At 51.9% G+C, this 25,572-nt stretch overlaps 11 protein-coding genes across 11 annotated transcripts; 4 read left to right on the top strand and 7 right to left on the bottom strand.

Moving 5' to 3' along the window:
- Nucleotides 1-2,040: 2,040 nt before the first annotated feature.
- Nucleotides 2,041-3,284, bottom strand: DACRYDRAFT_19853 (uncharacterized protein). Its single transcript, XM_040771687.1, has 6 exons — nt 3,210-3,284; nt 2,793-3,161; nt 2,669-2,743; nt 2,556-2,621; nt 2,464-2,487; nt 2,041-2,413 (listed from the first exon to the last, which is right to left on the bottom strand). The coding sequence occupies exons 1-6, from the start codon at nt 3,228-3,230 to the stop codon at nt 2,222-2,224; spliced, it is 747 nt and encodes a 248-aa protein (XP_040632198.1). The 5' UTR covers nt 3,231-3,284; the 3' UTR covers nt 2,041-2,221.
- Nucleotides 3,285-5,064: 1,780 nt separating this feature from the next.
- On the bottom strand, nt 5,065-7,113 carry DACRYDRAFT_113461 (26S proteasome subunit P45). The gene is made up of 12 exons (XM_040769634.1): nt 7,044-7,113; nt 6,981-6,994; nt 6,889-6,930; nt 6,800-6,837; nt 6,665-6,746; nt 6,322-6,616; nt 6,100-6,268; nt 5,672-6,048; nt 5,499-5,612; nt 5,317-5,407; nt 5,156-5,259; nt 5,065-5,099 (listed from the first exon to the last, which is right to left on the bottom strand). The coding sequence occupies exons 1-12, from the start codon at nt 7,055-7,057 to the stop codon at nt 5,075-5,077; spliced, it is 1,365 nt and encodes a 454-aa protein (XP_040632197.1). The 5' UTR covers nt 7,058-7,113; the 3' UTR covers nt 5,065-5,074.
- A 163-nt stretch (nt 7,114-7,276) lies between these two features.
- DACRYDRAFT_19851 (vacuolar ATP synthase catalytic subunit A) lies at nt 7,277-9,732 on the top strand. Its single transcript, XM_040771686.1, has 10 exons — nt 7,277-7,466; nt 7,518-7,548; nt 7,601-7,720; nt 7,770-7,813; nt 7,863-7,964; nt 8,015-8,155; nt 8,208-8,501; nt 8,551-8,921; nt 8,969-9,488; nt 9,538-9,732. Exons 1-10 carry the CDS (start codon nt 7,323-7,325, stop codon nt 9,625-9,627), a joined length of 1,857 nt encoding a protein of 618 aa, XP_040632196.1. The 5' UTR covers nt 7,277-7,322; the 3' UTR covers nt 9,628-9,732.
- Nucleotides 9,733-9,915: 183 nt separating this feature from the next.
- Nucleotides 9,916-11,426, top strand: DACRYDRAFT_113459 (uncharacterized protein; the record flags this gene model as incomplete). Its single annotated transcript, XM_040769633.1, has 7 exons — nt 9,916-10,173; nt 10,226-10,332; nt 10,381-10,471; nt 10,526-10,704; nt 10,753-10,936; nt 10,987-11,085; nt 11,142-11,426. The coding sequence occupies exons 1-7, from the start codon at nt 9,982-9,984 to the stop codon at nt 11,424-11,426; spliced, it is 1,137 nt and encodes a 378-aa protein (XP_040632195.1). The 5' UTR covers nt 9,916-9,981.
- A 340-nt stretch (nt 11,427-11,766) lies between these two features.
- Nucleotides 11,767-13,004, top strand: DACRYDRAFT_103793 (uncharacterized protein; the record flags this gene model as incomplete). The annotated part of the gene is made up of 3 exons (XM_040767819.1): nt 11,767-12,090; nt 12,186-12,370; nt 12,431-13,004. 3 exons carry the CDS (start codon nt 11,767-11,769, stop codon nt 13,002-13,004), a joined length of 1,083 nt encoding a protein of 360 aa, XP_040632194.1.
- Nucleotides 13,005-13,349: 345 nt separating this feature from the next.
- Nucleotides 13,350-14,175, top strand: DACRYDRAFT_103792 (uncharacterized protein; the record flags this gene model as incomplete). Its single annotated transcript, XM_040767818.1, has 3 exons — nt 13,350-13,504; nt 13,565-13,649; nt 13,990-14,175. The coding sequence occupies 3 exons, from the start codon at nt 13,350-13,352 to the stop codon at nt 14,173-14,175; spliced, it is 426 nt and encodes a 141-aa protein (XP_040632193.1).
- A 324-nt stretch (nt 14,176-14,499) lies between these two features.
- On the bottom strand, nt 14,500-15,995 carry DACRYDRAFT_19850 (mitochondrial carrier). The gene is made up of 5 exons (XM_040771685.1): nt 15,823-15,995; nt 15,683-15,771; nt 15,124-15,633; nt 14,904-15,066; nt 14,500-14,854 (listed from the first exon to the last, which is right to left on the bottom strand). The coding sequence occupies exons 1-5, from the start codon at nt 15,834-15,836 to the stop codon at nt 14,557-14,559; spliced, it is 1,074 nt and encodes a 357-aa protein (XP_040632192.1). The 5' UTR covers nt 15,837-15,995; the 3' UTR covers nt 14,500-14,556.
- Nucleotides 15,996-16,229: 234 nt separating this feature from the next.
- On the bottom strand, nt 16,230-17,467 carry DACRYDRAFT_19849 (GroES-like protein). The gene is made up of 3 exons (XM_040771684.1): nt 17,163-17,467; nt 16,372-17,113; nt 16,230-16,320 (listed from the first exon to the last, which is right to left on the bottom strand). The coding sequence occupies exons 1-3, from the start codon at nt 17,458-17,460 to the stop codon at nt 16,290-16,292; spliced, it is 1,071 nt and encodes a 356-aa protein (XP_040632191.1). The 5' UTR covers nt 17,461-17,467; the 3' UTR covers nt 16,230-16,289.
- Nucleotides 17,468-18,140: 673 nt separating this feature from the next.
- Nucleotides 18,141-19,263, bottom strand: DACRYDRAFT_113457 (uncharacterized protein; the record flags this gene model as incomplete). Its single annotated transcript, XM_040769632.1, has 3 exons — nt 18,141-18,537; nt 18,588-18,725; nt 18,775-19,263. The coding sequence occupies 3 exons, from the start codon at nt 19,261-19,263 to the stop codon at nt 18,148-18,150; spliced, it is 1,017 nt and encodes a 338-aa protein (XP_040632190.1). The 3' UTR covers nt 18,141-18,147.
- Nucleotides 19,264-19,418: 155 nt separating this feature from the next.
- Nucleotides 19,419-20,612, bottom strand: DACRYDRAFT_19848 (GroES-like protein). Its single transcript, XM_040771683.1, has 2 exons — nt 20,265-20,612; nt 19,419-20,209 (listed from the first exon to the last, which is right to left on the bottom strand). The coding sequence occupies exons 1-2, from the start codon at nt 20,572-20,574 to the stop codon at nt 19,470-19,472; spliced, it is 1,050 nt and encodes a 349-aa protein (XP_040632189.1). The 5' UTR covers nt 20,575-20,612; the 3' UTR covers nt 19,419-19,469.
- A 1,740-nt stretch (nt 20,613-22,352) lies between these two features.
- DACRYDRAFT_103788 (uncharacterized protein) lies at nt 22,353-25,425 on the bottom strand (the record flags this gene model as incomplete). Its single annotated transcript, XM_040767817.1, has 7 exons — nt 22,353-23,370; nt 23,421-23,925; nt 23,973-24,189; nt 24,239-24,356; nt 24,406-25,025; nt 25,078-25,187; nt 25,233-25,425. The coding sequence occupies 7 exons, from the start codon at nt 25,423-25,425 to the stop codon at nt 22,353-22,355; spliced, it is 2,781 nt and encodes a 926-aa protein (XP_040632188.1).
- Nucleotides 25,426-25,572: the final 147 nt, after the last annotated feature.

Here is a 25,572-nt window from a genome sequence, read left to right as displayed (position 1 = left end):
TGGTGGAGGTTCTACTAGTGGAACCGGGTCCGGCCGATGACATCCATGCTGCATGGGAACTGCCAGCATCGCTTCCGCACCACGCGCTTCTTCGCTGCGCTGTAGCTCCCGTCTCGAGGCGGAGGCATGTCCGAGGAGATGTATCTAATGCCGTTCGTTCATCATTCTTCCCGTTGTCAGAGGATGACGAACAACCTTCTCAAGGGTGGTCTAAATGGCAGTGGCACGAGTGAAAAAAATGCAAGTACCCGCTCTGGAATTGCCGTTTCGACCAAGAGAAGACTCTCACGGCCTGGGTCAGCCCAGTTGAAGACAAAGCAAGAATTTATCAAATTCATTGGTGAACCACATGCTATGTGGTGCTGATCCCTTCCGTGAAGCAACAAATGAACAGCATGATCGGACCTAGTCTTCCATGTAACGCTCTTGAAATCACACGGTCTGGTAACAAACTGAAGCGCTCTTTCCGGAATTCTGTTCTGGAGGGTGGGGGCATGAGCAAGTGGCCTCAAATCCAAGAGTCAGTCCCGGCGTCGTCCATTCACACAAGATAAAGACACTCACTCACGTATTAGGTTATCTTGCGGGGCTACCGAAATTAAAGTTGGCACTGTCAGGCACAGAAGTTCCGTCCCATTACCCTCAATTGAGGTTACAATCATCACGCTTGGCCACTGAGGACGGTCTGTGACATATCGAGGTAAAGACCCTTTCCCCGCTTGCCAACTGCCGAGACTTCCGCCCTTATTTGCTGACTAAGGAGCTTGCAGCTAGGGTTGATGGCCCTAGCAGCCAACCAGAAGCAGCTATTATGCTTTAGCTGGCCCGGCCCGATTTGAGCTCTCTTCTCGCACTGCCGCGAGGTGTGTCCACTTAAAATAGGCCGATACTATCAATTCATTAGCTAATTCAGTTCTTTGGTAGTGCCGTGATATTGTCATTCGGCCTTGCTTTTTGTTGGCGCCACAAAGTGTTGCAACAGCCACATGCCGGTCTGTCGTTCTTCCATTCTCTGCGGTGTTTAAGGGCATTTCCCTCAGAATCCGCATGCATGCTGTCCTCCATTACCGCCCTTCCAGGCCTCCCCCTTGAAAGAAGCGCACGGAAAGTATTTCAACGACCGAACCGCCCGGAAGGAAATTCTGTGCTGGCAAAGGACCAAGGCTGGTTTATTTTCCGGACCGATCGAAGGGCTCCATTTCGCCCCATTGGGAGTTTGGGCAGGTTTTCTGGACACAAGACTTGTGAATACAAACCCTTCTCATACCCTTCTTGATATGTCTCGTAGATCTGATCAACCCTAATCTAGTCCTTTTCCTCAGTTTTGAGAAGTCGATCTTCGTCGCTTCCTCTCCTCCGTGACTCTCGCTTAGCCCGACCACCGCCGACACTAGTTGCTCGTTTCTCAAACCCCGGTTGAAGATGAGATATTTTGCGATCCAGGAGTTTTCTGGGCTTCAGCTGTTGAACCATTCTCACTGTTAACCTGCTGACAGGTTCCCCTTTCAATTCTGACTGGACCCAGGTTAGTTCATGGAGAGCGGCTAGTTGCTCTTCACATGGGCTGTACCTATTATCCCGGCAATGCTAAGTCATGTGCACTCTATGAGCTTACAGATACGGTTAGACCACAAAAAGCAGGGCGGCTGCCCAGTCAGTGCAGAGCGCGCCTTCCTCACGCGGTCAACTGGTCAACGACATCATCAGACTGGTACATTATTCAATGGGTGGCCCAGTGATGATATTGCAACGCCGAAAGGGAAACGCATCCGGTTGGCTGTCTCCAGAGGCAGCAGGAAGCTTTCACAAGAAGTTAAAGTCGCATGAGCTCTAGGAAGGCCGTCTCTCAGGGTCTGTTAATACTAAAATCTGCCCCATGTGTCGACAGGGCATTCTGTATGTCAAAATGACGTTAAAGAAGTTGAATTTGGTTATGACTGCTCCCGATTCTACAAACGCCGTTTTGAGCTCCGCCGAGCTGCGGAAGCGGACATCAGGTTAAGGTGGGCGCCCAGTAGGGACATCACTCGTGATCATAATGGGACGTCAACCTCGATTGCTACGTAATTCCAACGAATCTACCAACGATACATACGGATTACAACGATGTTAAGCGAGGCAGATGTTTCAAACATAAATCGGATACAAGCGCTGCTCATCGAGCACGATCTCATGTGCCTGGCCTAGGCACTTTTTGCGGTACTTGCCGGTCACCGGACGCTCACCACCCAGGCATCAGATCTTGACAGCCATTCTCTTTCCTCTCCATGGGCCAGCGAATGAAGTGAGTGAGATCCGCTGCAACCATCTTGCCGGGGCCTTCGCCTATCCATTTGCGGGAAGTAGGGTCCGAGACCCGGTGCACGTTCTCGAGGTATGTCCAGAACTCTTTGCGGGTCTTTCCACAGTCACGCTGCACGCGTATCAGAGCTTGGAACTCGAGTATGATGTAGACGATCAAACCTGATGAACGTTCCACCAACCGTTCTACACAGAATGAAAGAGTTCGTGAATCTGTTTAGCCTGGCGATTGTTCAAGAAAGGAGGAGGCCTACCATGCAAGCGGGTGAACAGTAGTATACCGGGGAACGTCCCCGAACACGGGAGCATGGCCCGCAGGGCTGTAGAATCGTAAGATGTAAACCGGATGGAGGAGGTCTGGACATACCATAAAACGGGGCATATCAGGTGCTTCCCAATGGCGAACCTCATTTGGGATCCCTGACAAACAGGAATGTGCAATCTGCGATGTGATCAACGAAAAAGAATGGGTATAATGTTGGAATACTTACTTCATCCCATGAAAGCAGAATGCGAACGAGGATTGCTTTGCCGGCAAGAGGGCCTTTGACGCACATGCGGGTGGTTGGAGCCAGAACCCCGAGCTCGATAAGCTGATCCAAAATGGGAGGTCCATTATCTACCGGCGTACGGTGTTCGAAGAAGAAAAAGTGACGTTCGGGAATATCCTCCAGCACTTCGGGTGAAAGACACTCGAGTCTCTCATTGTGATGTTCGGGTACGCGGGGAGGGCGTAGCTCGATGGATGCCGGTACAAGACCATAGTCGATTTGCAGCACCGGGGAGGTCAGCGTTCGCGTGAAGACCATGTACTGTCGGCGACCAGAAGGCATAACAATGGGCAAAACTCGGATTGGAGCCTAAAGCGAGGTGAGATGTTGGGTGCATACATGACGCAGAATACGTACACGCTGAGCAGGAGGGGCCATGGTAGCTTGGTGAGAAAGACAAACGGGTTAAGCACTCCGTGAAGGTCAGGGGTGGGGCAATGGTGACAACCAAGGACATGGAACGCGCTCTCTTTATACACAAAGACCAACGAACGATCTCTTTCGGGAAGCATAACCCTAAGTGATCAAGAGGGCCGGGGCCCGAGTCTTGTGGTCGTCGAAGGGCTAGAAGATGTCCGTGCCGTCGGGGGAGGTAAGTCATACGAGCAGGAATGGGATACGGGAACCGCATTCAGTACGTATCGCCGGCATCCTACAGATGAAATCCGAAGTGAGGTTTGACATTTAGACGCTGCCAGAAGGTCGATGTGGGCCTGTCACGATGCAAGACTGGAGGGGGAAATAGGGCACGTCACCGTGCCCATAGAACTGGATGGGCTACGCCCAGACGTGAAATCATCGGGGGGTGAAATCGAATGGCCAATCGCGCGTTATGTGACATTAGGCGTCCAGGGTGCTGAAGAGCTAAAAGAAGTCGCGAAGGAGAGAAGGATTGACCGCAGAACACCAACCGTCATTTGCCTCTGGACGGTTATCCCATCAACGGTCTTAATCCAAGATCGTCGCGCTGGATCAGCATGATCTGCCTTGTGCCATGGGCGATGATTGCCTTCCCAAAGGGATTTGCGTCGAAGGACAGGGAGATGTAGATCTCGCGCTCCTTATGAGCTTGTTCAGAGATCGACTTGGTAGCGTGTCCGGGGCATGCCGCTATCAGTTGTACCGTAGTCGTCGTTGCCAACCAGAACTCAAACAGTGCCAGCGCTCTGGGCCCCACTAATAGTAATTCACCAGATATCCGGGCTGAAAGCTTCAAATTAGGATAGCGCTCCGACCGAGGGCATCCAAGATATGTTACCAGATGCATTCACCGGCGGAGTCGGGTAGAGGAGGGGGGGATCCCAGGAAGAATGTAAACAGAGAGAGGGTAAAAAAAACACATGCACTAGTGTTATCTTCCGTCAGAGATGGGGGACCACAGCTTCTCTCGCATGGGGGGGAAATCCAATGCCACAGCCCTATGTTCTGTTTCCACGCTGTGTCGGGGCAATTATGCGATTAGGCCACCTTTTCGGGAACAGGCAAATTATCGCTCCACCGCAGCGGTATGTGACAGGTTTGGTTTACGGGTGTCCATGCGGACGCTCCGATCCTTCGGTTTATACATGGAAAATCGGGTCTACGCGTAGCATTCCATTTCGCACACGGAAGGGACAATCCAGAAATTACAACCAGCGATGTTCCCCGCTAAACCGCGGAGGAGGGGCAATTCGAGAACATCAGCGCCACACGCAAACACCGTACTTCCTTGATTCGCTGTGCGTCTCCTCCCTGGTCTCCGCTGTTACATCCTTCGAAGAAGCCATCTGGACCCTGTCTAGTTTAAGAAGCAAATCACCTTGGGAGCAACTCGGCCGCCCTCGGGTTCAGGTACTGCGTTGCCTGTTCGGAAGTCGCAAGAAACTTCCCCGGTTGCGGATGCCCGATCGGCCCGTACACACGGTACAGTCGAACATGGACGAGCAAGCAAGAGAAACGGATCTTGCTCGAAATACAAGCCTCTTCTGGCATCTTGCTTCCAGTAGCTGCTGTCCACTCGGCCGCAAAGTCGAATATCCGTGCCGAAACTCACTTGAGAAGCCACCAAACACCACTTCTCGGCCGAAATATCCTAAACAGGCTCGTGCCCCTCACTTCGTTTCTTGAGAAGGGTGAGACGGATTTTGCGTGCAGGATGGCACGCAATATTTCCTGTTGCAAGAAGTTTTGTCCACAGATGCGATTGTCCGCGGCCTATGTATACAGAAATGCAGGAAGAGTAGCTAGTTGTAAACTTGATATAGTGGTCTAAAACATCGTCTCAGCATCGATTGGCAGACTTTCGAAGGTTCTAGGGTACTCACGTGCTAGAGAACTTCGTGCCTTGTCGAACCACCTTTTCCACGGCATCCAGGAAATCTCGCTCGGTGGCCACTTTTCGCCTCGCACGAATAGCAAACATACCAGCCTGGTTGAACGAATCAGCATAAGCACATTGGGCAAAACAGAACAGCATGAAACGGACCTCTGTGGCGACAGAGCGCAACTCAGCCCCAGTCGTGTTCGGACATAGACGTGCAATGAGGTCGAATCGAATATCTCGTTCCACGCTCATACTAAGAACGAAATCATCAGCATGATATCCCAGAAATACACCGAGGCGAAGCAGTATCAAACATGAAGAATAATCATGCAAACGCCACGCACCTTCTTGCGTGGATCTTCAGAATATGAGCACGCCCTTCATTGTCCGGCAACCCGAACTCGACACGACGGTCTAATCGTCCAGGTCGAAGAAGGGCAGGGTCAAGCGTGTCAGGTCTGTGTGCACAGTGTGAGATACGGAATAGCCGTTTGGACTCAGAGGTACAGTTACTAACCGATTGGTAGCCATCAGAACCTTGATGTTACCACGTGGATCGAACCCGTCCAATTGGTTAATGAGCTCAAGCATCGTGCGCTGGACCTCATTGTCACCTCCAGCACCGTCATCGAACCGCGCGCCACCGATTGCGTCGACCTCATCGAAGAAAATGATGCACGCTTTCTTTCCACGAGCCATCTCGAACAACTCACGGACCATACGCGCACCTTCACCAACGTATTTCTGGACGAGCTCTGAGCCGATAACACGGATGAATGTAGCATCGGTGCGGTTGGCAACAGCACGTGCACAAAGGGTCTTGCCAGTTCCGGGTGGGCCGAAAAGCAAAACACCTTTTGGCGGGTCTATGCCGAGATTTACGAACTTCTCTGGCTGAAATTGAAATCAGCAGCGTTCTTACAGAAGGCAGACTCGGCAACGCACATTCAACAGCGGAGTCTCAACGACTTCGCGCAACTTCTCGATCTGTTCCTTGCATCCTCCAACATCGGAATAGGTTACGTCCGGCTTCTCCTCCACTTGCATCATGGTGACGGATGGGTCAATTTTTGGCGGTAATGGGATCATGATCTGATACTTGTTCCGGTCCACGCTGCACAATACCAATGAGACCACCACCCAACATTCGAAGAATGCGGCACATACCCAACACGCATACCCTCCTCGATGTCCGTGGGTGCCACACGTTCTCCCAATCCAACCACAAACTTCGCAATTTGCTTGATGTTGATGACATACTTGTCCACCTCGTCTGCCCCACGTATACGGTCTCCCGGCCCGATAGCTTCAGCATTGGCAGCCTCGACGACCTCGGGATCGGCACGAATGATCTTGGTACACCGCGCGACCTGCAAAGGATGTTCCTCGCCCATGCGCTGTCTGTCCGCGGCGATATCCCAGAGGTTTGGAGGAGCAAGCCCAGTATCAGATTCTTTCACGCCTGCGAGGATTATTGACATGCGGCTCAGGGCAGGCAAGGACGACCTACCCATTTTCTCATTCACCCTCTTCTGTATCTCCTTGATGTCGGTCTCAATCTTCTTCAGCGTAAGCCCATATGGACCTTGACCCTTTGTGAGAACGCGTCAGCCTCAACCATATCGTGGTAATGAACTCGTCACACATAGGTTTTCAAGATTTGTATGTCGCCCTCATCGAGTGCTGGCCAACAGATTAGGGTCAAGTTGACAAGAAAGAGTCGGGAGTACATACCGACTATCTTCTCATCGTCCTTGTCGTCAATCTTCTTTTCGTCTTCAGCATACAGTCAGCATCTTTATTTACCAACACCTACTGCCGCTCACATTTCTCCCAATCACTGTTACAATGATCAGCACAAAATCACTCCCCACAGAAAAGAGGCTCACGATTTGGGTGGCATCTTGGTCTATGGAACAGTGAGAGGCAAATGTGGACAGGGACAAAGTGATGGGAGACGAGTAGAACGTTAACGCGCTCCTGCGTTGTCCCTAGGAGAGGACCGCGTCAGCGCTGACTGAATTGATTCCGCTGGCCAGGGCTTTCTCCGCACGTGGTGTGCATCATTGTGTGGCATCTGGGGCGCGCAAGAGCGCTCTGGTTCTCCTCCGATAGCAGCTCCTGTCCAAACACTCCTTTCCCTCTTCTTCCTTCATATCCTTACAAATATGGCTGGTGCGATGCAGAACGCGAAGAAGACATTGCCCAAGATCGCGGACGAGGATCGAGAGTCAAGATATGGACAAGTCTTTGGTGTATCTGGACCCGTCGTCATTGCCGAGAACATGACGGGTTCGGCGATGTATGAACTGGTGAGTCCTGGACAAGTTGTCCACTGAATCTAAGCTGATTGTTGAGATCAGGTACGAGTTGGACATGACGAGCTTGTTGGAGGTAGAACAAGTCTCAACAATATCTCTATATGCATGTTGAAACCTGTAACCAGAGGTCATCCGGATAGATGCCGACAAGGCGACCATTCAGGTTTACGAAGAGACATCAGGAGTAACTGTTGGAGATCCGGTGCTGCGTACAGGAAAGCCGTTGTCTGTCGAGCTAGGACCAGGTAAGAGTTATTCTAAGACGCCGATACCATTATGTTAAGGTTGCTCCAGGTCTTATGGAAAACATCGTTGACGGAATTCAACGCCCGCTTCGAGTAAGCTCTCTGACAATGACAAGCGTGTTATATCTAACATTGAGTACAGTCCATTCAACAACTCTCTCGATCCATATATATTCCACGCGGAATCAATACGACGGCTCTGGACCGCTCACTGAAATGGGATTTCACGCCTGATAGCCTTAGGGTAAGCGCTGCTCATCAACCATGCGCATTGGAGCTAAAAGTTCCTTTCAGGTTGGTGATCATATCACTGGTGGTGACATTTTTGGCACAGTTTATGAAAACTCCCTTATCAGCAAGCATAAGATCATGCTGCATCCTCGAGCTATGGGAACCATCACTCATATAGCAGAGAAGGGAAGCTATGCCGTCGATGTAAGGAGATAATCCGCTAAAATTGAGCTGTGATGTTCTGACCAGACCATAGGATGTGGTGTTGGAGACCGAGTTCGAAGGCAAGAAGTCGTCACATACCCTGATGCAAATCTGGCCCGTGCGCGCTCCTCGACCGGTGACAGACAAGCTGACGGCGAACTATCCCTTCCTGACCGGGCAACGTGTGCTCGATGCCCTCTTCCCCTCCGTTCAAGGCGGCACAACAGCCATTCCCGGAGCTTTCGGCGCTGGCAAGACTGTTATTTCCCAAGCTGTGTCCAAGTTCTCCAACTCGGATGTCATCATATACGTCGGATGTGGTGAGCGTGGCAATGAGATGGCAGAGGTGTGCAGAAATTACGTTGGAAATAACAATGACATGACCTTGCATGCAGGTGTTGGCAGACTTCCCCGAACTGACCATGACCACTGCGGACGGCCGGAAGGAACCCATCATGAAACGGACGACGCTCGTTGCGAACACATCGAACATGCCTGTGGCCGCTCGTGAAGCATCTATCTATACCGGTATTACACTTGCCGAATACTGGCGCGATCAAGGATCGAACGTCGCTATGATGGCTGATTCGACCAGTCGTTGGGCCGAGGCATTGCGCGAAATATCGGGTCGTCTTGCAGAGATGCCTGCTGACTCCGGTTACCCTGCGTATCTCGGCACTAAGCTTGCAAGCTTCTACGAGCGCGCTGGGAAAGTTACTTGTTTGGGTAGTCCGGAGAGGACGGGTAGCGTTTCCATAGTCGGAGCGTGCGTAAACTACTTCTTGGCCGAAGGCTGTGCTGACAATATCGCAGTGTTTCACCTCCTGGTGGTGACTTCTCTGATCCTGTGACCGCCGCCACCCTCAGCATCGTGCAAGTCTTCTGGGGCCTAGACAAGAAGCTCGCACAGAGAAAGCACTTTCCATCAGTCAACTGGAATTTGTCATACTCCAAGTACATCAAAGTTCTCGAGCCTCATTACGAGCAGACCTATCCCGGCTTCGTTGAGCTGCGCACCCGCGCAAAAGAGATTCTGCAGAAAGAAGAAGACCTTGCGGAGATTGTGCAGCTGGTCGGTAAGGCTGCTCTGGGAGAGCCAGATAAGATCACCCTGGACGTCGCACGTATGATCAAGGACGACTTCCTACAGCAGAATGGCATGTCTGAATACGATGCCTTCTGTCCTTTCTATAAGACCACCGGAATGCTCCGCAACTTCGTCGCTTTCTACGATCAAGCACTAAAGGCGGTCACGAACAGCGACATCACATTCGCCAAGGTCCGCGACAATGCTAGCGATATCATGTTCCGGCTGTCTCAGATGAAGTTTGAGGTGAGTATATCTGCTACTTCCTGGAGACGGCCGCTGAGATAACATACAGAGTCCCTCGCAGGGCGAGGAGCCAATCAAGAAAAAGTACGATGCTCTGTACAACGACATCCAGGACAAGTTCCGCCAGATCATGGAGTAGACAGTGAGATTCATAGACATTTCGATTCAGTCGCACGACAGGAAATTTCGTATCCCAGGCCATTGCTGTATTTACGCTCACGGTAGCACCAATGCTAAGTATTGCCCAAGATAATGACGCACTAGCCTTATGTATCAGGGGCTGATACGTAATTTGGTTCCGGATCAAATAGGAAAGCAGTCCTCGAAATAATTAAGGCCGACCACACTTGCTTTGACAATGTCTATTGCTAGAGCGGCCGGGTCCGCAATACTATCATATACACTGCTTGCCCGGTCATCAGCGCCGATTCTGAAATTCTTGGCAAACCTACCAAAACCTGTTGAGCAACCAGTGATATTATTCTCTGTGTCTATGAATGGCCATGTCGACGACGGCTTTGAGCCACTTGTGAACACCATTCGAGACCTGTCACCAAAGCACTCTGGATGCCTCTCTGCGCCAATACCCTCTGCCCCTTCAAAGATTGCTTGTTCCATTTCGCTGTTCCCCCGCAGTCAATGTAACACAGTGCGGACCACAATCCCCGGTCGGAAAAAACCACAAGTCATTGTCTTCTTCCTCGTGCGCTGTAGATCCCCATCTGACGATCATGAAGGTTGGACGATGGCGCATCGATGAACCCGAGGGAAGGTCTTACGCGGTTGGCTCGGATCGATATATCTCCCGTCAATCACAAGCTAAGTTTGAGCTCGGGGCACTGGAGTACGCGTGCAGTGTCGTTATCTCCCCAGACTGCTGAAAGGAGATTAGTGGGGCAGCGGCCTTCGTTTTCTTTTCCGATGACATGCCTGAAGGGCTGATGGATGCACTCGATTATCAGGTTCCCCGGAGGATAGCCAAGGTATGCACGTGTTTGTCCAGAAATGTAGAATCTGCTGAGTGATCCTTCCTTCAGCTTGGAATGATATCAGCCTCCACTCCGTTTGTCACAGAACGGCCCTTCACCTTATTCCACGACCAAAAAATATACGACTCTGGTGCGGTCGGGATATCGCTGAAATGCGATGTGCCTCCGCGCCAGCATGTCATGTTTCAAGGTTATACATCGATATCGAGTTCTGTGCAAGTGACAGAGTAAGCAATCTTGACGTCCTCAGTCGAGCTGTGACTGAAGGAGATCAGCGCTCGGGGAAACTTACTCCACAGACTTAACGACACCAGCCCAACACAGTTCCTCCTGGATTGCATTCCGCGAATGCAGCAAAGAGGTGCTTCACAAGAACAAGCAGAATCGGGTTTCTTGAGCAAAGAAGATGAATTCTTCGTCGGCATCCCCTTTGATGTGGAACCCCAAAACTTGCAAACAGTCAGTGTGTTTTTGATTCAACATCTCTCGAAGCGCTTACCGAGTAGCAGGGATACCAACGAGTTTATCGCATCACGTCCGGAGATCCGGCGAAAGGAACGATGGCTCTTGACGCTGACGATGGGCCTCCTATTGGCACTCGTGTTCAGGTACAGGCCACACACTGATCGTCGTGGATGAGCGTCTGATCCTGGAGTGCAATTAGTTCCTTCGACGCTCCGGTGCTTGGGAAGCTCACATTAAACGTAATGAAGACAGATCGCTTCTCTACCAGTTCCAGTCTACGTCAGACGAATTGCCGCCGGTTGTAGAACAATCTTTATCGCGCGGTGCAGAACACCCAGACATGACTGTGGTAGAGAACGTGTTTTGTGCGGCCAGCGAGCATGGCTTTGTGTCCAACTCCCTGCCCGGCATGCCAATGGGCCGTGGGAGATGCTGGAGAACATCTGTATTAGGGGCGGAGGCAGAGCTTTCCTCGCCACAATAAAGGACGTTTTGCGTCTATTATCGCATACTATAGTATATAACTTACATCCTGAGATGTTATTAGGTAGTGGCCACTACCTACGACATGATGTCGTTATGTTGAAGGAATGTAAGGCTTCTTTAGAAAGAGTCGATCGGTCGTTGAGGGGCCCGGGGTGAGTGAGATGTGCCACTCAAACCATGAAGTGACGACGAGGACACGCGTGACCCTGGGTTCTTGGCCTTGATTGGTTGGCCTGCATGTGTTGGTGATGAGTAGACCTGATACCGCAAACCCGCTGGGGTTTTTAAGGGCGTCTCTTCTCTTGCCACTCGCAAACACCTCTTTACATCCTTCTATCATGTCTCTATTCAATTCCCTCCATTCTACTGCCCAGAGCAAGAAACAAAAAAGAAACACGAAGAAAAGAACGCGACAGCAAGCTCACCTTGCGCCTGACGAAGCGCCTACCCTCGTCAAGACAACGGAAGCGGGGAGGGAAGCCGCTCTGCCCTCGTTCCCCGAGGGTCTGTCGTCGCTGGTGTCGTCGGCACCTTCCACGCACACCGTAGACTCCATCTCCAAATCAACTATTCTAGATGGACCTTTCATCCTCTTCAACACGGGCACCACGCATCAATCCAGCCCCAGACAACACATATCCTCCTTCGGCCACCCCCTGGTCGTGATGTCTCACCGCCACCGCAACAGCCATGCGCATTCCCCGAGACCAGGACCAATGACCAAAACCCAATAATTGATTTTACTGGCCCACCTCAGGAGCTTCGTAACTTCGGCCGCACTATACACCCGTCTGATCTCTCCGTCGACACCTGGATAGAGTCAGTCGAGGCCTTCGGTGCTTGCGTCGGAACACTCCTCAGCAACCCTCCGAGGATCATGACGCCCACACTACGCTTCGCGAGTCTCATGCCACGGCTGCAAAATATTCTTTTGATGGACTTGTGTGTACCATATATTGAATCCGTGAATGACATCTGACTGACCATGGCCCTGGACCTTAGCACTTCCCTCCGGCTAGCCGTCGAGGCATCTGCGAACTCGATTGGCTTTGTGCCCCGCGTCCCTCTTTACTCGATTGGAAGAATAGTTTCTCTCTTCCAGCGTCGTAGGGATTATGCCGGCAGTTTTGGTTTATCCCATCCGTCGCTTGGCGAGGCAAACACCTTCCAAGTCCTCGACGTCAACATCCTCTTCGACTTGGAAGACCTACGAAGAATTCTCCGAGCCCCACCGATTTATCTAGGAATCGGCGCATTTGCTTTCCCCTATAGTGCAGGAGGGGTATTCACGATATTTGCCGTGCCCTGCAAACAGACCGAAATGGAGACCTTCAAGGAACTTGTGCATGACGCTGAATATGTAGGATACACGGTTGAGCTCGTCTGCCTGGCGAGCCACGCGAAGTTCTTCAGACACATGGCGGATATAATGATAGGGGTTAATCTGGTTATTATGGAGGATCTGGTTGAAGAGTATGTGGGGGGGCCAGACAGGGTTGGAAGGAAGGCGAGCAGCGACTCGGTCGATACCTGCGTCACGTGTTCCTGTGCCGGAGAGAGTGTAGCAGACGATTAATTAAGCAGTATACAACCCCAGGCTCGGCTCCGATGGACAATCAGCCCGCAGCGCGGATGTAAAGGGTAACACATACATCGCACCAGTGACACCGGTTTGGACAACGGAGCAATGTGCGCCTCACTGTTTGGCATCGCTCGGACTTGGAGAATTCTCACCGACATCGTCGGAATCAGCCGCGGCGCAGCGGCGATTCTTCGCTTTCAGGGCTGACGCCGTATAAAGTTGCGTAATCCAATTCGATTAAATCATTAACACACCAACAGTTCCCACATACCCTCCCTGTAAAACGAGCTTGAAGTGAGCTGCATCCTGCCTTACGTGACATCAGCTGACGTTGACCAGATGTCATTCTCTTGGTTCCGCCATCAACCCAGCCCTGAAGCTTCCTCTGCACCTGCTGAGCCGGTGGTCACATCCCAGCCTATCGCGATGAAATCCATGTCCACCGCTGAGCCTCCGGAAGAGGAGAGGGAGACAGTACAGAGATTGAGGGGAGGGTGTGCTGTGAGTGATTGTCGTTGAATCGGGATCGAGATAACACTGACGAGGGACGGCAGGAGTGCTGCTGCTGCGTCTTACCTCTTCCTTGTTGCTGCTGCTGCTAAGGCGCGCCCTGTGCATGCACCTATGGACGAGGAAAGAGTATGGACTTACGTCATCTGACGATACATTACTCTACAAGGACTCGTTCATTGTTATACTAGGACTCCATGCATGAATATACCCCCATCATACCTATTGTTTCATACGTCGGCTCCGAGGGACGGCATGTGACGTCACCACTTTCACTCGTAGCCCAAGCTGCGCGGGCTTGGTACGGCGGAGCATCATCGGCTGCGTGCTGGCAGGATATAAACCGGTGGTGCTCCAATTCCGCCCTTGGATACCAACACCCTCGACCGACCACCACCAAAGACCACTGAGACCGCTGAAGGTGAGCCAAAAACATCCTGGAGGAAGGGCATTAGCTGACATGTTGCAGATGTCATTCCCCTGGTTCCGTAGCCAACCTACCCCTGAAGGCCCTCCCGCAAGGCCTGTGCGCGTCACTTCCCAGCCTAGGGCGATGAAGACCATGTCTACTGCTGAACCTACGCAAGAAGACAGGCAGACGGCGCAGAGACTGAGAGGTGGATGTATCCCTTGTCCTGTGAGTGCTGTCGGTTGATTGGGAGTGGAAGAGTGCTGATGTGATATGGGATTAGGATGGGGGTTGTTGTTTCATTATCCCGCTTCCCTGCTGCTGTTGATCTGTACGCCGAAGGACTCTCTTAGGGACAAGGAAGGAGGACAGATTCATGTCCCGTCTCCGTTCATTGTATCGCTAGCACCCGACTCCATGCATGAATTATATCCCTTACCATTGCCATCATTTCCTGTTCACGCGTATACAAGCTGGATTTCCGCAGCGTTACATGTTTAGCCAAGATTATTGAATGTCATTGTGGATATCTCTATAGAATATGATGCTTGGTACACTTAGATGGGTTGGTTCGTGCCCGCTTCAGCACCTACTTTCAATCTTTACGCTCTCCCTTCCCCAACACTCCTACAGCACCGGTCCACGACCGGCCCCAGGCATCCCGGCCGTCCGCTGATCGATCCATTGCGCCACCCAATCGAAAATCAACCATAGCGCACCATGGGTCATACAGCTCCTAATTGCTGATATTCCCAGTCCGCGATACAACCTTCCTATGCCGACTAGTAATGGTCGTGGGTGTTCGGCGTCTGGTCCACGGATCAAGCGCTGGAAGGTTACCCAGACTGTGCGATAGGGTTGGTTGGCGAGGGCGCGCTGTTGGATCTTGGTCTTGACGACGTCGACGGGGTAGATGATTGCCCATCTAACGAAGGGGTGAGAGACAGTCATGAAGAGAGAGAGGAAGCACGTACGACGTGACGCCTGCCACAGAACCGCAGAAAAAGGGAATAAGGGCAGTTGGGACGGGTAACCAAGATGGAGGTGGTCCTTGCTCGCCACTGATAGATCGACCCATGAGATATCGGAAGCTGTCGTATTCCAAGAAGTACAGTGACGTCCCCATCGTATCACGAACTATGCAACCGCATGAGCTAGACTAGTTCTGCACATGAACACGGCGCATATACGTACTAAAATGCATCCTAAACCCCTGATAGAGTCCCAACACTCCTTTTTCTTTGACGATTTGCATGACGGCCGACCAAGTCCCGGGCGGTTTATCAATGGTGAGGCCCCTGGCCTGGGCGATCGCGTATTCCAGCTGTCGCCTAACTTTCACGATCTCAAACGGTGCGCTCCCAAAGCATATGCTGCTTCCGCTCGCAGCGCCTGCTACCGCCCCGGTGAACGCGACATCCTTGAGAGAATTGCCAGCCAGTATCCCCTTTCGGTGTACATACTCCTTCGTACCGGAGTAGATCGTGAAACTAGCGGTGCGGACGATGGAGATGGTGAGCAAGGGGATCCACACGCCACGGAAGAACCCGCCAATGCCTTCTTCACGAAATACGTTGGTAGCGAGTAGGAAGGGTGTTACAGGCGTGCGTGCAGCTTGCAGACGCGACTTGAGGGAGTCGAGCGGGAAACCGAGGAGTGTCGATACGAGAGAACCCACAGTAGCGCACACTGCGGTTCGGTTATCTGGGCGAAGGTTAGACACGTCTGACGATAGGAGAAGAGGAAGACGCACTTAGGAGAAAGTAGTTGAATCCATCGTTCATCCTTTTGCTGTCCCATCGGTATGGGCTTATCGGGCCGGGCTTCGCCGCCGAGCCATCGCTATGCCGCTCAGAGTCAACCACCGCCGGCGCACAGAACGAAGAACCTCACCTATCACGATCCATACACTATGCCCCTCAGGGCTCCTTTGAGGAATACGTGGTGGTAGGTGCTAGAAGAGTGGGACGAGAAAGGAGTCTGTGGTGGCCGACGGGCGCCAGCTGTGCGGGCGTTAAAGCGGTCGATGATCGTGGTCTGCCGGGCACAGCAGCGTGGGTGTCTCTCGGCAGTGAGGTAGCCGGCGTAGATATAAATATGAGTGGAGATGGAGCGTTCACCAGAGGTAACAAGTAAAGTGACTCAACCGCGCCGGCGCTTGATGAAGTTGTTGTGGTTGCGAAAAGGCTTGCCCGGTGGGTGGTGGGAGGCAGCTGGCTGGCGCTGTGATAAATTGCAGGCACTTCGCTCCCTTACAGGTGGCGGTGAAGCAGAAGCATCGGACAAGATCGGATTAGGTGTCACCTTGGGTGGAAACACATGACATCACGTGATTAAATAGCTTTATACAGCGACAATCGCTAGTAGCAGTATGATACAGGGAGAAGAAGTCTAGAAGAATAGAATGAGCTCGTGTGAGGCACGGGCGAGTTAATAGTTCACTCGATGCAGCGCACCACCACCTTCCCCGCCGGTTTCGACTCTGTCAAAGCCATCGCCTCGACGATTTGTTCCATCGGGAAAGTCTTGACGATAACCGGCTTAAGCTTCCCCTCATCGGCAAACTTTGTCAAGACCTCCATATCTTCCCTACTAGAGAGGGCGAAGAAGCTGTCATAGTGCAACCAGCTCGGGATCCACAGGCGTCGATACCAGTCCATGATGTTCAGGATGATTGCCAAATACCAGGGAAGCTTTGTCTCCCACCCCTCCTCGCACTTTGCCGCACTGGGAGGTGTGAAGATGGAGATGATACTTGGTTTTCCCGGAGTGCCAGGTGCGGGCTTCTTCATATATCGCACGTATGTCGTGGGTTTACCGAACTGCTCGAAGACGAAGTCCACCGAGTGAGCGGGGATGACGGACGCAGGGTCAACTTTCTTGTAGTCGATCACTTCGTCCACATCCTTTATGTGCTCCTTCACAAGCGCGACTTTAGAAGTCGACACAGTCGTGATGGTATGCTTGAAACCAGCGTACGGCTTAGCCAGCTGGAGAGCGAGGTGCCCCACACCACCCATTCCCCCGGGAATGAAGGCGATATCCCTAGGACCGTTATGCCGCTGGAAGGTCTGGATGCAGGTGATACCAGCTACAGGGAGACAGGCGGCTTCTTCGTGCGACAGAGATTTGGGCTTTGGTGCGAGGTGGTCCGAGGGGAGGAGGACGTACTCAGCCAGGGTCGCTGAGAGTTGTTCAGCGCGGTTCGATCTGAAGGAGGGGAATATTCATACCCATATCCTGTATGCTGCAGCCACCATACACCTCGTCTCCCTCGTTGAACCCAGAGTCTTTCCCTGCTTTCACGACGATGCCGCTAGCCTCCGCGCCCATAAGCTGCGGAATAGGCTTGTCCCCAATGATCCGCAGGCGACCAATAACACCCGCATAGTCCAGCGGGTTGAGGCTGACGGCGTGAACTCGCACGAGGACTTTGCTCGAGGTGGGGTCGAATTTGGGTAGGGGGACCTCCATGACTTTGAGCACCTTGGCAGGATCGCCGTACGCTGTCTGCACGACGGCTTTCATCATGCTTGGGAGGGCCATTGCGTTGGATAGTTTTGAAGTGATTCGAAGGAATGTGTCATGCGCATGGTCAGCGCGATCTGCTCTTTATACTCCCAGGTGACCCATGGCAAGAACGTGGGGGTACCAGTCTTGGCGGTGTGTCTATCTTGGGAATGGACGAGCCTAGGAGAAGCACGCGTCACCAGGCCCAAAAAGAGAGTTCTCCGATCACGTACCCAGCAAGCCCCATGAAATGCAAGTGAGGGTTACTGGTAGGACGAGGTCACGTTCTGAGAGAGGGCCGCCTCAAATGATCATAACAAGCCTCCGATTGTCACTGGTCGACATAATCCTAGTTCAGTCCACACCGTGGCCCTATCCCCCACCTTCACGGAGATACTTGGCCGCCCATGTTTTTCGTGGAAGTGGCGATCCCCCATGAGTGGTCAACGTAACCAATCACAGGTTGGCGGAGCTTGAAAGTGTTCAAGTTTCCAGAGAGGAATCGGCGCGATCATAGCCACACAGTACACATTTTGCTTAGGTATCAAACATTGCTGTGTAACTCGTATTATATCCTGCTTTTTCGGGTCCGCCTTCGTGTGGCCTTGTGCGCTCCAGACAAGCGAGCGCAAACATGGGACATGGGGGGAACGAGCGGGGCGACAACCGCCGAAGGTGCTAATTTGTGCACGATCGGAAAAATTGCGATCAAATAGCATAATGCTTGGCACTCTCGCGATATCTATACTCAATTCCGCGCGCTCTTGGTGCATTATATTCCAGAAATTCCTTCTTCTGAAATAGACCAGTCAAAGGCGCTTCAGACGTCATGCACTCCTTCATCCACTCTAGGACAAACTCGGCCTCCTCGATCTCACAGAGGCATTCCCACAGCCCCATGCGGTCCTCTCTCTGGCCATAAGACAGCTGATCGCGGATGCGGCCACGACCAACGTCGATGAGGCTGGCACGACCAAAGTCGATGATAACGTAGCGCACTGGATCAGTCCGAAGCTGCAAAACGTTGCTCGGTCTGAGATCGCCATGATTGACGCCAAGCGCGTAAATGGCATAGACAGCATCTACAAGGCTAATCATCTATGACATCAAATCAATGAATGGCTACCATCGGACGCGACAACACTCACACTGCGACGTCGCTCCTCACGGGCGACCGGTAGTTCCCAGGTGCCATCGCGCATGCTCTTGTAGTCGTGCACAAGGGGTGTTCCGTCTATATATTCCATCACATGCCCTTGAACCATTTGATTACCTGGAAGGGTAAACTGTATAAGAAGTGAATGACGAGTCGAAAGGGAAACATGAATGTTTTACTGTATAGAACCCGTATGACTTAGGGATTATCTTCCCCTGTATACTCTCCATTCTAGCGTAGGCCTGTGCCTCTCTTCTGTAAAGTCCAGTTGCTCGGCATATTTCTGGTCCTTCGCAGAAAGAGTCTGGTTTCGGGAATAAGCCTTCTTGAACGAACTTTGCGACGCAGTCTGCTCCTTCGCTTTCGCGCAGTGGGCGCCGCTGGGTGAGCCAAACCTGCGACCAGCAATTCGGTCCGACGTGCAAGCCTCGAATAAGCTTAAGCATTACGCAAGTCGATGGTTTGTAAAGTGGGTGCGGCTCTGAAGGGCTTGCAATGCCGGGTTGAGACGCGGGCTCGCAAACATCGTCCAGCTGCTCGTCTCGTACCCCAGTGATAGTTATCTCGGGTGAAAGGGGATGCTCAATCGCCAATTCCTTTCGTTCGAGCCAGAATCCTTGTTTCTCCTTTTCTTGCTGAAAGAGGTCAAGACGGGCGTTCTGCGTCATCTGCGGGTGAGCTGAGGAGGCAAGTCTATCGCGTGACTCCCGCGTCATGCAATTCTGCTTACGTAATGAGCAGAGGTGTGAGGAGTCATACGCACGGGGAACGACAAAGGGGATATGTTCATTACAACTTCAAGATCATACATTAGAATAAGCAGTTCTATTGATCACAATGACCAGTAACATAAACGGAGAAATCAATCCATCGCTCATTGCAATACCCGAATAACCACCTTTCCGGCCGGCTTGCTCTCAGCCAGGGCAAATGCCTCGATCGTCTGATCCAACTCGAACACTTTGTCAACAATAGGCCTGACCTTGCCTTCCTCCGCCAGTTTCCTCAGGACCTCCATGTCCTTTCCACTAGGCACAGCAGAGATGCTGTCGTAATGCACCCACCCGGGGATGGTGAAGCGCGTCCGCCAGTCCATCACTGTCAGCACGGCTGTCATCCCCAGCCCGAGCCGGGTTTCCCACCCTTTCTGTGCCTTCTCAGCATTGGGAGGAGTCATGATAGAGACAACGCTGGGCTTGTCATTGCCGGTGCCCTTCTTGAGGTAGCGGATATAGGAGCAAGGCTTGCCGAATTGATCAAGGGCGAAGTCGCAGGAGTGGGCGGGAATGACAGTTTCAGGGTCAACAGTCTTGTAGTCCATCACTTCGTCAACATCCTTGATATGTTCTTTGAGTGCGGCTACTTTCGAAGTAGAAACAGTCGTGATAGTCTTCTTGAAGCCAGCCCAGGGTTTCGCGAGCTGGAGTGCCATGCTCCCTACCCCTCCGAGACCACCAGGAATAAATGCGGTATCCTTCGGCCCAGAATGACACTCGAACACTTGCATCGCCGTGCAGCCAACCATGGGTAAGCATGCTGCTTCTTCGTGAGTCAGGTTTTTAGGCTTGTGAGCACAGGTGCTCGCGGGTATGACGCAGTACTCTGCCAATGACCCTGCAAAGTCGCGTCAAGCTTGGAAACCTAGATTATCCGAGAACGGCAAACGTACCACGGTGCCTCATCTGCAGGAAGCCATACACTTCATCGCCCTCCTTGAACGCGGCAGCCTTTCCAGCCTTTACGACTACTCCACTGACATCCGAGCCGACAGCAAAAGGCATTGTGTCCGTCCACGCCACACGTAGCTCTCCCTTAAGGATCACAGAGTCGAGAGGGTTGATGCTGACCGCCTTGACGCGAACCAGGAGATCATCCGAGTTCTCGTTCATTGTCGGAAGTGGGACGGAAGTGACTTGGAGCACTTTGGAGGACTCGCCGTAGGCGGTCTGCATGACTGCTTTCATCGTTTGAGTCGACATGTCGTGTATGAGTATGTGGTATCGGTAGTAGTTTAGTGAGGAATTGTTGAATGAAGATCTAGGGATATCGCGTCCCGGTATTTATAGGACCCAAGACGGACATTTTGGTTCTTGGATTCCATGGGAACATCGAAGTTAGCAAGCCGGCATCCACGATGCTTGGGGGTTGTCATGCCGGAGTTCCCCCGACGCTCTCGGTCCATGAAAGCAGTGGTTTAAGGCTATGCAATCCGTAAGACCCTTCCCACGAAGATCGATTCTGGTTCGAACTGATATCCCTATCGTGATGTGTCATCGTTGAAGCCTAACGGACGCATCAGGTCGATGCACCTTACTCCGGCAAAAGCTCTTCAGGTGGTGTGTCCGCAGTCTACACTGACCGTCACGCAGTCTGGACCGAGTTGTAACTCGGGAATCGCAAACAGGAACGATACAGTACCAATATTCGGCGAGAATGCGGAGTTGTAGACTGTACAATACTTCAACTCTCCCGGTCCATTCTCGCCCAGGAATTCTCCCACAGCCGAGTCGAAACCGTCAGGTGAAGTTCACATCAGAAGGTATGATAATTACCGCAGAACGTCAAACAGCGAGGATGTAAAATCAAGGCACCCAAACGAGTGGAAAATAGTTGCGGAAATCCTTCACACGTTTATTCGGATTATACCATAGTACCTTCAACCTTCAATACGGACCACCACCTTACCCGCAATGTTTTGTCTCGGCAAACGCAATCGCTTCAATCGCTGGTTCAGTGAGAAGACCTTGGCTGTAACGGGCCTCAGTTTGTCTCGATCAACAATATCAGGCAAGATCTTCATATCCGAGCCTTTGGGCAAGGCAAAGAAACTGTTATAGTGGATCCATCCCGGGCTCCGCATACGGAGAGACCAGTCCATGACACATGTGCCGGTGCCCGTCTCATTAAATTTCAGCTCCGTTCTGGGCGAACTCGCGTGAGTAAGGCCTAGGAAGATTGGTGCTTCCTTCCCATGAGAGCGTGTTCGCTTCTCAGAGCAAAACATTGAGCAAAGATGTCGAAATGTTCCTCAATTGGCCCGCTTTGCGTTCGTCCTTGCCTGCTGTCTGGGTGCTCATGGAAGAACAGATTGGTGCCGCCGACGAAAGTCGATCCGGCCCGTTTCATACTAACAGCATTGACGTGGAGGCGAAGTATGGCGGAATCTTGGTAAACGGAAACCAGAAGGATAGATACGACTCTTAGTGCGCCCTCCAGTGCCCAAAGGTCCATATCGTTTGAGAATATGTTGCTGTAGCAAGGAAAACGGAATCGTCCAGAAAGAGATCATTCACTACAGAGTGGTAACGGTTTGCCAGTTGTGGTGTATTGCCATCTGGAGGGAGAAGAGGAGGACAAGCGTTCGTAGCGTATCAACAGCCGGATTGAGTCCTTCCATGATCAACATTTTGGTGGTCCGTATTGTGTCCACTAGGGAAACCGCGTGGCCATCTCATAACAGATCTTACCTGTGAGGCTGACAGAGGCTAGAGCACAGAATGGAAACCAAAGGCCTTGCGACACTGCGGTATTCGTGGGACGACTATCGCTGGTATTAGAATGTAGATTATAGTACATACGATTTGCAGGATACTTGAGACACATCTTGAAAAGTCAACGCCCAAACATCGTAGATTTGTCATGGAACAATGAGTCAGCTTCCCGTTTTAGGGAGATGGTGGACTCGATCAACATAAAGATGTTCCATTATCCACGGCAGACAAAGCCTTCATGGAGCAATACAGAATGTCGCCATGGGTCAAAATCCGGCCATCCTTTTCTTTGCCGCTTTCTTCCTCGCTAGTCTCGCCTCTGGGCGCTCACCAAATGGACCACGTACTTGCTGTGTACTCGGCCACAAGTCTTGGGATGATGGCGGCAGCGCTGCAGCGAGACGTGGATATCCGAGCTGAGAGAAAGGAGCAGGAGGAGGAGAGCTAGGGAAAGCCCTGCGAGAATGGAAAGGCTGCGTGCTGGATATTGCTCCACTCTGAACATTTGGAATGACAAGTGACTGCGAGCTTGGTACTGCGACAATGGCAGGGGGGCCACCCGGTCCGGCTTGAGAGACGGAGGCTCCTCCAATACCCGGATGATCAAAACGATCGCCCTGTCGTGGGGTACGAGGCTGGCGCGGTTCATGCTCCGCTACGCCGTAAGGGTCGACGTATTCGTAATCTTCTGGCACAGAGCCTGGCAACCACTCGCTTAAGAGAAGACTTGCTCCCAGACTCGCTTTAATTGAGTTCGTGTGCAAAGCAAAAGGTTCGTCCAGTCGAGAACGTGGCGTTTGCAAATCATCAACGCTCGGCCTTTCGCGGGGTCGTAGGTGGCCGAACACTGGTGCAGGCAATGTTGGATTCTCGAGCGACAAGGCCATAGTCGCACTCTCAAGATCTTGATATTCTCGCCTTGAGGACTGTGGGGACTGAAGAACCTCGCTGAAGTAGACGGTGTCGGAAAGGCCAAGATCAAGGGCTAACATGCTGGCGGCTGCAGATTCTCTAGCGGGAGGTATTAGGGGAGGTTGCTTGATGACCGAGTCCTTCAAAAGGTAGGTAATAGGATCGATCTGTTCAGCAACATCGTTGTTGGTCTGCCTAATAAACGCAGCATGCGAACATGACCATGTAGCTGACTGGGACAAGCTCATGTCCTTTACTTTGTCCAAGAGGAACTCCGCTGGCGCTGGAACGCGTGAGAGGGAACTTTCCGTGAGGAAGTCCGACCGTCTGCGAGAAGGATGGTGATCTACAGACAGAAACGCTAGGTCGAAACTTCGGAGGAAAGTTAGTGATAAGGAAGAACGTGAAGATGATTGACATACTCCGTCAGAACGTGCTCGAATGGGACGTCGTGTCTCTGAACAACAGTGGGCATTTTCTGCAAGACCTGCGCAACTTCTTGCAATGCGTCCTTCGCAAGTGGTAATTGAGCCGGTCTACATAATGCGGTCTCGTAAACTTCGCGTAAGTCCACGATTATGTTTGACCGTTCAGCGAAGGGCCCTAAGTCTTCCGCGAGCTTTAAGGCGTCTTCGTCCAGCTCCTGCACGTCATCCAACCAGTGAACACTTACGGCCCCATGAGTTGATTGGGCGCTGGGAGATCCCAGAGTTCGGGTATGTATGCTGCCTCGCTCGGACATGTCAAACATAAGTCCCGAACGCTGCCCGGTGGCAGGTAGAACAGCAAATCCGGCGCAGTCTTCCTGAGTTACACTGGATGGGATGACATAAGGATTCGTTTTCGTCTCAATCATTCCTTGAGATAGGAGCAGGTCATAAACCGTTATAAGCGAATGAGACCGCGACCACAGAAACACCAACCGCTCTGTCTAAGATCAGCAATTGTTATCAATGGACCTCGCTACGACACACCAGAACTGTTGCCAATAGTCTGCGTGATGAGGCCGCGATCCCAAGCACGACGATGTTTCCAAGTCAAAAGAGGCCGCCCAGTGAAGCGCGTGTCTAACCAAGAAATTGTGTTGGTTGAGGTCACACAGATGAGTTCTGGGTTATGCATGACTTCAATATTTGTGATCATGTCACTCTCATCTTCCGGGATATCATAGAAGGATGTAAACAAGGGTGCCTGGAAGGATATTAGTTTCACGATATGTAGAACTTGTTGACCAGCATACCCGGAAATCAAGGTGCTGTAGGCGTTTACATCCCGCAAGCACAATCTGCTCTGGATTTGAAAGGATAGCAACTTTATGGAATCGGTCTTGCACTAAACTGCCCTCCACAGTCTGCGGACTGCTTCATGTCAGGACCGAGATGGGTGACACGTGGAAGGATCACTCACTATGCAGCCAACTGTTCCGTGGACCAACGGTGTACGGTTCCTCCATCGTCTACCACCACGACATTCAAGTCGGGAGATGGAGCAATGGCGACGTCGACATGTCGGCGCCCACTCGTGTGCACTGACGTTAGCTCCCCCAAGCTCTCGACTACTACATCATTTGGCCTCTCCCCTCGAATATTGACTTGGAAGATGTGAGTACCAGAAATGGTTCTCACTCCAAGCAGATTGTTGTTCCCCGCATCTTCGGTAGTGTCTTTGAATGCGACCTGCTGAATCGGAGTGTCCATAGTTTTGACTGGGGTAGCGTGCGGCATCATTGTCAGATCGTTTGACTCTTCTTCGTGTAGTATGGACGTAACGTCTATGACCAGGATGAGATAGGCGATAGTGAAAAAGACAGACTTCGTACTCAACGACTGCATGTTGTATCCCATCGCCCACGCTAGATACCCATATCCTACGGACTTCCCCGTGGTCGTAGAAGCGGCCATTCGGTTACCACGGTACACATCGAATGGACTTCTCAAAAGGACCTTTCGGTCTGCTGTGATCGCATTCTCGAGCAGGTCCGTCGGGAAGCCCATGACGTCTGGATAGTGCGAATACATGAATTGGAGCTATAAATACTAAATCAGGGGTTACAAAAGCGAATGAGGTAGTCTTGCTTACTGCATCGTCTGCTGTAGTGTGAGCAGTAAGTCCAGGGGCAGTCGAGACCGGTGGAGCCGTAGATGGAAAGACTTTGACCACAGATGCAGTGTCGGTTGACCACCGCTCTTCTAAACAAACATGAGAGGAGCAAAATATGTTGTGATAGGCCATACCTTGAGCTGCAGGTTCAGCTGCAAACTTCCATTGCAGTCGACCATCCTGAGAGCGTCTTAGCGCGGCGACTCCTCTGGAGCCAACATCGAGCGCATTCCTGCTTTCTACCGATTTGTTTCCATCGCTCTTTCTGTTACCCGACTTCTTGTCTGCTGCGACCTTAGGTCGCAGGTCGAACGTCCAGCTTTCCATGCCATGAGACGCACACAACGAAGAAGAAAAAAAGCGGTCAGTCGGTGATGGTCGCTTGATCAAAAGGGCGTTAGGCTACCCGCATTCGAAGGCCCTGATGACATGACCTGGCTGACTCACATCTCCCACAATAACGCCTTCATATAT

Source organism: Dacryopinax primogenitus (assembly GCF_000292625.1).
Source record: "Dacryopinax primogenitus strain DJM-731 SS1 chromosome Unknown DACRYscaffold_2, whole genome shotgun sequence".
Classification (NCBI taxonomy): domain Eukaryota; kingdom Fungi; phylum Basidiomycota; class Dacrymycetes; order Dacrymycetales; family Dacrymycetaceae; genus Dacryopinax; species Dacryopinax primogenitus.
This window is presented reverse-complemented; position numbering and strand designations above follow the sequence as displayed.